Genomic DNA, 12,315 nt, shown 5'->3' on the forward strand with positions numbered 1-12,315 from the left:
CTCCTCCGTTTTTCATTCCCTGCACACATGTGTGCTAACAAGGAGCTTAGGAGGGAGGCATGCTAGTTGTAGGCTGTGTTAATAAACACAAAGGTCGGTTTGACTCCCCACGTCTGCAGATTTGAAGATCTAGTGGATGATTTGTATTTATCATGGAGAAGTGCTAGCGCTAGTTAGCATAGCCACATAGCTACATGTCGTAGCTGTAGCTGTGTACCAAGACACACGTCGACATACTGACAAATAAAACAACAAGAAACACTAAATCTGTGACCAATCCTTCAGAAAAGGTCCTGCTACAGGCGCCTCTCCGTCAGGATCAGATTCTGGATCAGATTCAAAGGGTTGAAGTAACGTGATCTCTGAGCAGCCGTGTATATTCAGCCAACATGTAAACATTAGATCAACGTGCTGGACAGCCGAGGGCACATCCAGGAGGGGGCGTGGTCAGAGAGAAAACAGACTGTTCTGAGGAGGACTGAAGAAGAGGGTTTTTCAGGCAGACCAAAATCTGATTTCAAAGTGTTTTTATGAGCAATACACTTTAAAGACATGTTTTGGGGACCTCTTAGACCAATATATGTTGATGAAAAAGAGCAGAATATGTCACCTTTAAGATCCAGCTGCATGTAATGATAAACCTAGCCAGTAGGTGGTTTCGTGTGCACATGAAGCTTCGAGTAATGAACCCTTTTTCGAACCAATTGGCTCAAGTGGTTCGAATCCTCATGAGGCTTCATCTCACCATCACTAGTTTCCAGTCTTTGGTTTTTGTGTTTATCTGTGTCAAGAGTACATACACTGTTTTATAGTATGAATGTAAACAGATGGAGAGTATGTTTCTATATGTTTCATGTGTGCGTTGGTCTATAGACAATGCCTCTGAATAAAGCCTGAATAGCGCCATCTGCTGGAGGTTTTATTTCTCAACACCACCAACAGGCCACACCTCTATCTCTCCTATTGGTGGAGAACCATTTGAAAGGAGACGACTGCTTCCTCACATCTGTTTGACGTCCTGATGAAGGCGTGATGCAGAAACATGTAGAAGTGTGTGTTTAAGCTCCACACGAACACGCCATGAGAATAAAGACCGTTTAAACCGTTTGAAAGAGAGGGACTTGGATTTTTAGGGCCTGAGCACAGACACGCAGTGGCGGCGAGGCCCTATTGAAACCCTGAGGATTCTTTTTCTTCTTCTTCATATTCTTTCTGTCTCTTGTACCCCAAGTTTGCGTGCCTCAACATGGCCCAAAATTCACCAAACTTTGCCCAAAATTCAGTCATGGTGAAACATTTATGAATTCATTGGTTTCCCACGAATACCTGCTCCCTAGCGCCTCCTAATGACTTCAAAGTGAATCACCTCAAGTTACTTTAACCTACCTGCGGGAACATTTTTTTTGCACATCTACCAACCCAAGACCTACAAATAAAGATGTTATCGTTGTGGTGAAATCCCAACAGGAAGTGCAGAAATTTGAGTTGAAAGTCGTATTTTGGCGATTTTCAGGGTACCTGTTTGAACAAACTAGTGCTAGGGTTTCTCTCTGATCAAGTCCTAATGATACTCAGGGTATAGTACACCCATTGAAGATGAAAACTTATCAAAGGATTTTTACTGCGTCAAAAATTGTGGGCGTGGCAGAGGGTCAAAGTTGGAGCTCTTTTTGGCAATCTGCCAAATCCTTTAAACCTTAAAACCTCTCACATACAGTGTCGGATCAGGACCAGAACTCTGATGTGTGATGAGTGTGCCAGTCTGAACACATCTATGTGTACATATTCACCCATATCTTATAGCTCCTCCTACTGGCACCTGGAAGCCAAATGTGTTACTTTGTGGTGTATAGCTCCTCCTCTTTTGAGTGTATTTATTTCAGATGTGCTCAGAAACGTCCTTCACACCTTCATGAAGCGTCACGGGTCAGACTGCGACGTGTCGTTGAAGGGCGTGTCTCTGGCGACGCCTCAAACTTTGATGTCTCGCCATGAAACAGGAAATATTTATAGCTCCTTCATACAGTGGTCAATCTGTTTCAAATTGAATAAACATGATTAGGGTCCAACCCTCAACACAAATATGGGTTCATTTATCTATTACAGTCATAGCGCCACCCACAGGATATACATGGTACTGACATTTACATACAATCTCCGATCTGCTTCAAATTTGACATGTTTCATCAAGGTCCCAGCCTGAACTCATCTATGAAATAACTGCTCACAGGCATAGCGCCACCTATTGGACACAAGCAGTACTTACTCTCATAACAGTTTTTTTGAATCGCTTGTGATCACGACTGCTTCTATAATGATCTGAGAAAAACAATCCTGCAGATAATAACTTCTTTAAAGTCACAGCACCACCTACTGGGGAAAGGCAATACTGCAATGTACTCTGTGCTTAAAACTACACAAGTATGCTTACAGTTTGAGCCTAAGCCTCATCTACATATACATTAAGGTCCTGTTGATTGTACCTCATACTGCAGTAGAGCAGATTGCACAGGCAGATCCTGCTGCACATCAGGCGGTCTTGACAGATGTACAAGGGCATCATCGCCGCTTGTGGCTTTAATTATTTCTTGGTTTTCAAAGACTGCTTGTATCTCTTTCAAAAGAGCAACTCAAACGTGCACCTTCTTTGAGTCCAGGAAGTGCTCCTTCCTCCATTTAATAAAGTATTTTTTTAGTTTAAGGCTCAACAGCAGACACACCTTTCATATGACAGCTTTATCACAACACAACTTAGAGTTACTCTTATTTTGTCACTAAACAGAAACTTATTAATGAAACCAACAGAGAGCTTTGTATTTACTGACAGTTTCCATGTTGTTTGTCCTCAGATTAAAGAAATGTCTGCTGCCAGCTGTTTTCATACTGAAGATCAGTTCCTGTGCTCCATCTGTCTGGATGTGTTCACTGATCCTGTCAGCACACCATGTGGACACAACTTCTGTAAAAGCTGCATCACTGCACACTGGGATGTTAAAGTCCCACATGATTGTCCAAACTGTAAAGAGGTTTTTAAAACAAGACCTGAGCTGAAGGTCAACACCTTCATCTCTGAGATGGCTGCTCAGTTCAGACAGTCAGCTCAACAGGAAGCCAGCAGCAGCAGCTCAGAGCAACAAGTTTCCAAACCAGGAGAAGTTCCCTGTGACGTCTGCACTGGAACCAAACTGAAGGCCCTGAAGTCCTGCCTGGTGTGTCTGGTTTCTTACTGTGAGACTCACCTGGAGCCTCACCTGACAGCTTCACGTCTGAAGAGACATCAGCTGATCGACCCTGTGGAGAACCTGGAAGGCAGGATGTGTGAGAAGCACGACAAACTGCTGGAGCTGTTCTGTAAGAACGACCAGATGTGTGTCTGCATGATGTGCAGCGTTAAAGACCACAAGACTCATGATGTTGTTCCTCTGAGAGAAGGATATGAAGGAAAGAAGGCCGAGCTGGGGAAGACAGAGGCTGAAATTCAGCAGATGATCCAGAAGAGACGACTGAAGCTTGAAGAGTTCAAACAGTCAGTGGAGCTCAGCAAGAAGAATGCAGACAGAGAGATGGCAGAAGGTGTTCAGGTCTTCAGCGCTCTGATGGAGACTGTTGAGAGACGCCTAAATAATCTGATGGACACGATCAAAGAGAAGCAGAGAGAGACGGAGGAACAGGCTGAAGGCTTCATCAAAGAGCTGCAACAGGAAATCTCTGAGCTGGAGAAGAGAAGCTCTGAAGTGAAGAAGCTCTCACGCTCTGAAGACCACCTCCACCTCCTCCAAAACATCACGGCCCTGAACGCTGCTCCACCCACCAAGAACTGGACTGGAGTCAGAGTCCATCCACCTTCATATGAGGGGACTGTGGTGAGAGCTGTGAAGCAGCTGGAGGAGACGCTCAGTGAACAGATGAAGAAGCTGTTTGAGGCCAAGATGAAGAGAGTCCAGCAGTATGAGGTGGATCTGACTCTTGATCCTGATACAGCACATCCTGATCTCATCCTGTCTGATGATGGAAAACAAGTTCATGACAGTGATGTGAGGAAGAATCTCCCAAACAATCCAGAGAGATTTGATTATTGTCCATGTGTCTTATCAAAGCAGAGTTTCTCTTCAGGCAGATTTTACTTCGAGGTTCAGGTTAAAGGGAAGACTGGGTGGGATTTAGGAGTGGTCAGAGAGTCGATCAACAGGAAGGGAAAAATCACAGCAAGTCCTCAGAATGGTTTCTGGACGATATGGTTGAGGAATGAAAATGAGTACAAAGCTCTTGCTGACCCTAGAGTCCGTCTCTTTCTGCAGTCTGATCCTGAGAAGGTGGGGGTGTTTGTGGACTATGAGGAGGGTCTGGTCTCCTTTTATGACGTTGATGCTGCAGCTCTGATCTACTCCTTCACTGGCTGCTCCTTCACTGAGAAACTCTACCCATACTTTAGTCCCTGTCCTAATTATGGAGGTAAAAACTCTGCTCCTCTGATCATCTCTCCTGTCAACTAAACTGAGGAGAGCAACCACTGAGTTTCAGAGAAAGGTTGATGTCAAAGAGAACACCTTGGGCCTTTTTCAGGAAGCAAGTTTATCAAGCACAGAGTCAAAACCCGAACTTTATGTTGACGAACCCTGAGATGTCAAACTCAGAGTGTTCGGTTTCAGAACAGGTGATAACAATTAATTCAATCAACTCTGAGTGAAGGTAACCCTGGGTGAAGCTCGTGCATGAGGATATAAAAAGCCCTCATCAATGGAACAAAGATAACATGATTCACCATGGCAACAAGCGAAACAAACCCTCGATCCTCCTTCTTCTCCCCGGTGGAGTCGGAGATATTAATGATCGCGTATGCAGAAAACGAGCATATCGTCCGAAACAAAAGCAATACTGTGGCAGCAGCAGAGAGCGAGAGCTCGTGTGGCAGAAAATTACTGACCGAGTCAAAACGTCCTGAGTGTTTCACTAATTCAATGGTTCCCAAACTTTTTCTGCGGCCCCCCCTTTGTGGGTGAAAATATTTCCATGCCCCCCCCCATAACATACATACACACACATGCTATTAGCCATTTATACGTACATACTACCTTTGTATGTATTCAGTGATTTATTGGTTCCTTCATTCATTATTTTTTTTAATTAATTAATTAATTAATTAATTCCTTATTTAAATTCCCTGTTGATATAATTTAGACATCTCCAGGCACGTTATTCAAAGTGTCATGTTACTACACCTGACAACCAACATGCTGCTTCCTGTTATCGCCCTTTCAAAGTAAAGTTTTTTGGAATATGTAACATGAGGGGACTTTTATTGTGAAAAGTTTTTTCCGGAAATGAAATGTTTTTCCTTGAAGTAGCTTAACTATGGCCTCAAGTCAGCTGCAGTCACCGATCCCACACATATTTGAAGCAGGTAGATGAAAATCCCTGCAGCTGTTTGATGAGCCTGGCTCTGCTCTGAAGTGTCTGACACAGAGAGGAGGGGGGTCCCATCTACGTTGTTGTCTGTCACATATCACTCTGCTACGCTATTATGTTTACCTGCCACCTCACTTCTATCACACATACACATAGTTGGCCTAGTTAGCAATGCAGAATTGGGTGTATTGTTTTTATTAATCCGTGCTGCACCCCCACCCCTGGTATGAATGCTTTCAGTCTGCAGGCTTCAATCTATGAGCAGGGTAACTCAGGGTTAGGTGAAGCAAACCTGCCAGCGAGCAGGTTGGTTTCATGGAGTATGTTCCCCGGGTAACTGAGTCAGTGTTGCGCTGAACTGGCTTTGAGAACCTGAAAAACCGGAGTTTCCCTCATTACAGGGTTTACTAACTTGGGATTTTCACTTAACCTGCTTTCTGAAACGGGCCCCTGAAGAGGTGTCCATCATCACAAATGTCTTTAAGGCCTTTAAGGTGTCCTTTAGTTCCTGAATATGACCCTTGATGTGTTTCATCCTGCTGACAGCATGCTCACTCCTTGAAGACAAACATTTCTTTCATGAGATTAAAATTATAATCTGAGTTTTATAACTGTTAGAGTCAAATTGTGAGCGTCTGCAGAGAGTTGGTGTTAACAGCAGCGTGCTGTTTACTGTAGAGGAGGTGACATGCACAAGATTTCAGGTGACCATGACCACAGTTACACCTCTTCTTGACATATAAAGGATTGTTTTTGTAAATAGAATCTGTAAATATGACTTTGAAGTCACTTTTAATCAGGGATTATCAATAAGAATCAGAATAAATCAGAGATTTGAAAAGTCTCTTTAATTGTTCTTTTTGATTTTTAGCACAATTCAATGCATGTGTCAAAAATCCACATTTTCCTCTGTGTAACTTTTCCTAAATGTCCGTGTGTCAGATGGATCTTTTGATGAGAAGTGTTGAATTCTGGGACATATTACTGATGAACAGTGTGTCTGAAAAAAGTCATTTTGTTTTCTTGATTTCTGTGAATTTCTGTTGCGTCTGATCATGTTCTTTGTTCTTCTTTCATTGAGCAAAGACAACAAACGAGCTCCTGTGAGAACCTTTCTGTTTGTGTGGGTTTGGCGCCCCCTGCTGTGTTTTCTTCAACAACAAAATCTCATTCTGCTTTCATGTAATAGTCACAATTAATAGTGGAGTCTATCACTCATCAAGAATCTTTGCCGTGGAAAATGACAAATAAATCAATAAAAGACATTTTCAGCAGGTTTTTCTATTTTGAGTCATTTTGATCGTTTATTCTCAGATTGATTGTTTTATTGTAAGATGCTTTAGACAATATTCAAATATATTCTCTATATAGTATAAAGGAGTGTATTTAACAAAGTTAGAATATAGTGAGATGGTTCTCTTTTTTTCACACGAGCTCAAAATGAGAAACTGGAAACAAGATTCTGATGTTTTTTTTAGCTGTAGGCCAAAATTATCAAAGTCAAAATAGATTTAACTCTTAAAACATTTCACTTGATGTCTAATGAGACGACAATATGTTACATTTTCACTTTCTTAAATGACTGATGGACAATATTGTTTATTTTCACAACATTTAGAATTGTTGAGATGCACTCGTACTTTATTTAAATACAATTAAAAGAAAAGAAAAGAGAGAAAATCAATCTTTTTTGATCTGTTTAGATAAATCCTATTTAAATAAATAAAAACAGCTTTAAATTGAATTGTAGTGTCAGCTTGTTTGTGTCTGTGGTTGGTAGCCAGGTAATAAGAGGGATGATGTATAGTGACCTTTCCACACATGTAGCAGCCTGTTTATGAAAACATACAGTATGTTCATTCATCTGACAGACTTCTTGTTTTCTGAGTATAATTATATGTTCTTAAATATGAAGAATGAAAAGTCAGTAAAGACTCTTCTTAGATCAAAGCCACGTCAAGGTGTGCGCCCACGAGGCCTGAGTGACGTCACTGGAGGAGGAGGGGCTTGAACGCCAGTTTTCCTGAGATGAAAGTGAAAGTTAGTCTGAGTGTGAGCAGAGCTGCGGTCGAGAAAAGTCTCCCTGTTTCTCTCTAAAGACAAATTCAAGCAAAGTCTTGGAGTTTTTCTCAACTGAACAGCAGAATCTGTGTCCATCAGCGGTGAGTACACTGACCTACAAAGACTAAATGTACTGACTGAACATTTAAGAGGAAACAAGAAGCTGCTCCCTCCCCGTCTGTTCAACTCGACACTAGACGACGAGAAGTAGAGCCAGAGGATTATAAAGTTGATATCTACGGAAATAAAGTGGTTCTAAAGTAGAATAAAGTGGTTCTAGGTGAACACAGTCTAATAAAGTGGTTCTAGGTGAACACAGTCTAATAAAGTGGTTCTAGGTGAACACAGTCTAATAAAGTGGTTCTAGGTGAACACAGTCTAATAAAGTGGTTCTAGGTGAACACAGTCTAATAAAGTGGTTCTAGGTGGACTCAGTCTAATAAAGTGGTTCTAGGTGAACTCAGTCTAATAAAGTGGTTCTAGGTGGACTCAGTCTAATAAAGTGGTTCTAGGTGGACTCAGTCTAATAAAGTGGTTGTGTATTTGGTGAAAGTCCTTATAGGTGTGGTGAGTTGTCCCTCTCTCTCTCTGCGGTCAAGTGAGCCGTCTTTTGTTAAACCCTGGTGAAGCCAGCCTCCCCTCGAAAAATAATGCGCGTCTATACAGGGAATTACGGTACGGCTGCTGCGAGCGACCAAAAAGGAGGAATGTAGTTCCAAAAGTTGTTATTGAATATGAAAATGAAATTTAAAAAATACAGAAAAAGTACTAGTTCTCTATATTTTAAGATGATTGAAATTTTTGAGATTATTTTTAAATTCTGCTCAAATTGCACGCTTTGATATTTTGTCATATTGAGCATTTTATTTTGAAAAATCTGGGAGAGGTGACAAAGATCTTTCAATGGATTATAGTTCCTCATGTCCATAGTTGTTACCCTGAAATTTCTCAGCAGATTTTACTGTAGAATTTTTGAGAAAAATAATGTTCAATTCTGCTCAAATTGCACTCAGACACTTTGATATTTTACTCATTTTCAATATTTTATTTTGAAAAATCTGTGAGTCAATCATTATTCTCAAAATCTATACAGTAAAATCTGCTGAGAAATTTTAGGGTGACAGCCAGGGACACGAGGAAAAATAATCCATTGAAAGATCTTTGTCACCTCTTCCAGATTTTTCAAAATAAAATAATGAAAATGAGTAAAATATCAAAGCGTCTCAGTGCAATTTTAGCAGATTGAACATTATTTTTCTCAAAAACTATACTGTAAAATCTGCTAGTGGACAACATCATGGTTTGATCCTGTCCATCAAAGGAAGATCTGATTTGTCATTTCAAAATAAAAGACACTTGAAATTTGGAAAAGTAGCAATAATTTTGGAATATTTTCCACTATTAGTCTGAACTGAAGTTAGTCAGTTGAAACTAGGATTTTTTAAAATAATCTCCCTTTGAAAATATCCCAAATTATTGCAATAATGCTACATTTCAAGTGTCTTTTATTTTGAAATGACACATCAGACCGAGCTGTGATCATTGTTGCTTTAGTTGCTTTGAAAACGTTTACACTTAGACGTAGACGAGCCGTATTAACGGGATATGTAGAACAGGAATGAGTGATCGGCTAGTTTTTAGTCCGTTTACTATTTAAGTCTGTGACTTGTTGATGATATCCTGTAATGGTGACACTTTCTATGTTCCACTTCTCATACTTTGTTTTTATTCTTCCTCTCTTTTTGTCCTCAGGTTGTAGAAATGTCTGCTGCCAGCTGTCTGCTGACTGAAGATCAGTTCCTGTGCTCCATCTGTCTGGATGTGTTCACTGATCCTGTCGCCTTATCATGTGGACACAACTTCTGTAAAAGCTGCATCACTGAACACTGGGATGTTAATGTCTCGTGTCAGTGTCCAAACTGTAAAGAGGTTTTTAAAACAAGACCTGAGCTGAAGGTCAACACCTTCATCTCTGAGATGGCTGCTCAGTTCAGACAGTCAGCTCAACAGGAAGCCAGCAGCAGCAGCTCAGAGCAACAAGTTTCCAAACCAGCAGAAGTTCCCTGTGACGTCTGCACTGGAACCAAACTGAAGGCCCTGAAGTCCTGCCTGGTGTGTCTGGTTTCTTACTGTGAGACTCACCTGGAGCCTCACCTGACAGCTTCACGTCTGAAGAGACATCAGCTGATCGACCCTGTGGAGAACCTGGAAGGCAGGATGTGTGAGAAGCACGACAAACTGCTGGAGCTGTTCTGTAAGAACGACCAGATGTGTGTCTGCATGATGTGCCCCTACTCAGACCACAAGACTCATGATGTTGTTCCTCTGAGAGAAGGATATGAAGGAAAGAAGGCCGAGCTGGGGAAGACAGAGGCTGAAATTCAGAAGATGATCCAGAAGAGACGACTGAAGCTTGAAGAGTTCAAACAGTCAGTGGAGCTCAGCAAGAAGAATGCAGACAGAGAGATGGCAGAAGGTGTTCAGGTCTTCAGCGCTCTGATGGAGACTGTTGAGAGACGCCTAAATAATCTGACGGACACGATCAAAGAGAAGCAGAGAGAGACGGAGGAACAGGCTGAAGGCTTCATCAAAGAGCTGCAACAGGAAATCTCTGAGCTGGAGAAGAGAAGCTCTGAAGTGAAGAAGCTCTCACGCTCTGAAGACCACCTCCACCTCCTCCAAAACATCACGGCCCTGAACGCTGCTCCACCCACCAAGAACTGGACTGGAGTCAGAGTCCATCCACCTTCATATGAGGGGACTGTGGAGAGAGCTGTGAAGCAGCTGGAGGAGACGCTCAGTGAACAGATGAAGAAGCTGATCTCTGAGGCCGAGCTGAAGAGAGTCCAGCAGTATGAGGTGGATCTGACTCTTGATCCTGATACAGCACATCCTAATCTCATCCTGTCTGATGATGGAAAACAAGTTCATGACAGTGATGTGAGGAAGAATCTCCCAAACAATCCAGAGAGATTTGATTCTTGTGTTATGGTCTTATCAAAGCAGAGTTTCTCTTCAGGCAGATTTTACTTTGAGGTTCAGGTTAAAGGGAAGACTGAGTGGGATTTAGGAGTGGTCAGAGAGTCGATCAACAGGAAGGGAGACATCACACTGAGTCCTCAGAATGGTTTCTGGACGATATGGTTGAGGAATAAAAATGAGTACGAAGCTCTTGATGACCCTTCAGTCGATCTCTCTCTGCAGTCTGATCCTGAGAAGGTGGGGGTGTTTGTGGACTATGAGGAGGGTCTGGTCTCCTTTTATGACGTTGATGCTGCAGCTCTGATCTACTCCTTCACTGGCTGCTCCTTCACTGAGAAACTCTACCCATACTTTAGTCCCTGTCCTAATTATGGAGGTAAAAACTCTGCTCCTCTGATCATCTCTCCTGTCAACCAAACTGAGGAGAGCAACCACTGAGTTTCAGAGAAAGGTTGATGTCAAAGAGAACACCTGAAGAGGTGTCCATCATCACAAATGTCTTTAAGGCCTTTAAGGTGTCCTTTAGTTCCTGAATATGACCCTTGATGTGTTTCATCCTGCTGACAGCATGCTCACTCCTTGAAGACAAACATTTCTTTCATGAGATTAAAATTATAATCTGAGTTTTATAACTGTTAGAGTCAAATTGTGAGCGTCTGCAGAGAGTTGGTGTTAACAGCAGCGTGCTGTTTACTGTAGAGGAGGTGACATGCACAAGATTTCAGGTGACCATGACCACAGTTACACCTCTTCTTGACATATAAAGGATTGTTTTTGTAAATAGAATCTGTAAATATGACTTTGAAGTCACTTTTAATCAGGGATTATCAATAATAATCAGAATAAATCAGAGATTTGAAAAGTCTCTTTAATTGTTCTTTTTGATTTTTAGCACAATTCAATGCAATGTGTCAAAAATCCACATTTTCCTCTGTGTAACTTTTCCTAAATGTCCGTGTGTCAGATGGATCTTTTGATGAGAAGTGTTGAATTCTGGGACATATTACTGATGAACAGTGTGTCTGAAAAAAGTCATTTTGTTTTCTTGATTTCTGTGAATTTCTGTTGCGTCTGATCAGGTTCTTTGTTCTTCTTTCATTGAGCAAAGACAACAAACGAGCTCCTGTGAGAACCTTTCTGTTTGTGTGGGTTTGGCGCCCCCTGCTGTGTTTTCTTCAACAACAAAATCTCATTCTGCTTTCATGTAATAGTCACAATTAATAGTGGAGTCTATCACTCATCAAGAATCTTTGCCGTGGAAAATTACAAATAAATCAATAAAAGACATTTTCAGCAGGTTTTTCTATTTTGAGTCATTTTGATCGTTTATTCTCAGATTGATTGTTTTATTGTAAGATGCTTTAGACAATATTCAAATATATTCTCTATATAGTATAAAGGAGTGTATTTAACAAAGTTAGAATATACTGAGATGATTCTCTTTTTTTCACACTAGCTCAAAATGAGAAACTGGAAACAAGATTTGGATGTTTTTTTTAGCTGTAGGCCAAAATTATCAAAGTCAAAATAGATTTAACTCTTAAAACATTTCACTTGATGTCTAATGAGACGACAATATGTTACATTTTCACTTTCTTAAATGACTGATGGACAATATTGTTTATTTTCACAACATTTAGAATTGTTGAGATGCACTCGTACTTTATTTAAATACAATTAAAAGAAAAGAAAAGAGAGAAAATCAATCTTTTTGATCTGTTTAGATAAATCCTATTTAAATCAATAAAAACAGCTTGAAATTGAATTGTAGTGTCAGCTTGTTTGTGTCTGTGGTTGGTAGCCAGGTAATAAGAGGGATGATGTATAGTGACCTTTCCACACATGTAGCAGCCTGTTTATGAAAAC

General features: G+C 41.0%; 3 protein-coding genes across 4 annotated transcripts in view; all 3 read left to right on the forward strand.

Moving 5' to 3' along the window:
• The window catches only part of LOC117814692 (E3 ubiquitin-protein ligase TRIM21-like), a 16,594-nt gene extending 10,736 nt beyond the window's left edge, over positions 1 to 5,858 (forward strand). The window contains exon 3 of one of the 2 annotated variants that reach the window (XM_034686158.1): positions 3,078 to 5,858. In XM_034686158.1, the coding sequence (XP_034542049.1) occupies positions 3,078 to 4,493 (1,416 nt within the window). In that variant the 3' untranslated portion in view covers positions 4,494 to 5,858. Of the gene's footprint in view, positions 1 to 2,849 lie in introns of both variants that reach the window. The other variant, XM_034686159.1, reaches the window with a different exon arrangement.
• LOC117814696 (E3 ubiquitin-protein ligase TRIM21-like) overlaps positions 1 to 6,284 on the forward strand; it is a 13,771-nt gene extending 7,487 nt beyond the window's left edge. The window contains exon 2 of the mRNA XM_034686165.1: positions 5,865 to 6,284. The gene's annotated coding sequence lies outside the window, so the exon portion shown is untranslated. The remainder of the gene's footprint in view (positions 1 to 5,864) is intronic.
• A 1,135-nt stretch (positions 6,285 to 7,419) lies between these two features.
• Positions 7,420 to 11,745, forward strand: LOC117814681 (E3 ubiquitin-protein ligase TRIM21-like). The gene is given in 3 exon segments (XM_034686147.1): positions 7,420 to 7,464; positions 7,467 to 7,568; positions 9,220 to 11,745. Coding segments are annotated over 3 exon segments (1,800 nt in total). The 5' UTR covers positions 7,420 to 7,434; the 3' UTR covers positions 10,888 to 11,745.
• The last annotated feature ends 570 nt before the right edge of the window (positions 11,746 to 12,315 follow it).

This window comes from Notolabrus celidotus, chromosome 6 (genome assembly GCF_009762535.1).
Source record: "Notolabrus celidotus isolate fNotCel1 chromosome 6, fNotCel1.pri, whole genome shotgun sequence".
Classification (NCBI taxonomy): Eukaryota; Metazoa; Chordata; class Actinopteri; order Labriformes; family Labridae; genus Notolabrus; species Notolabrus celidotus.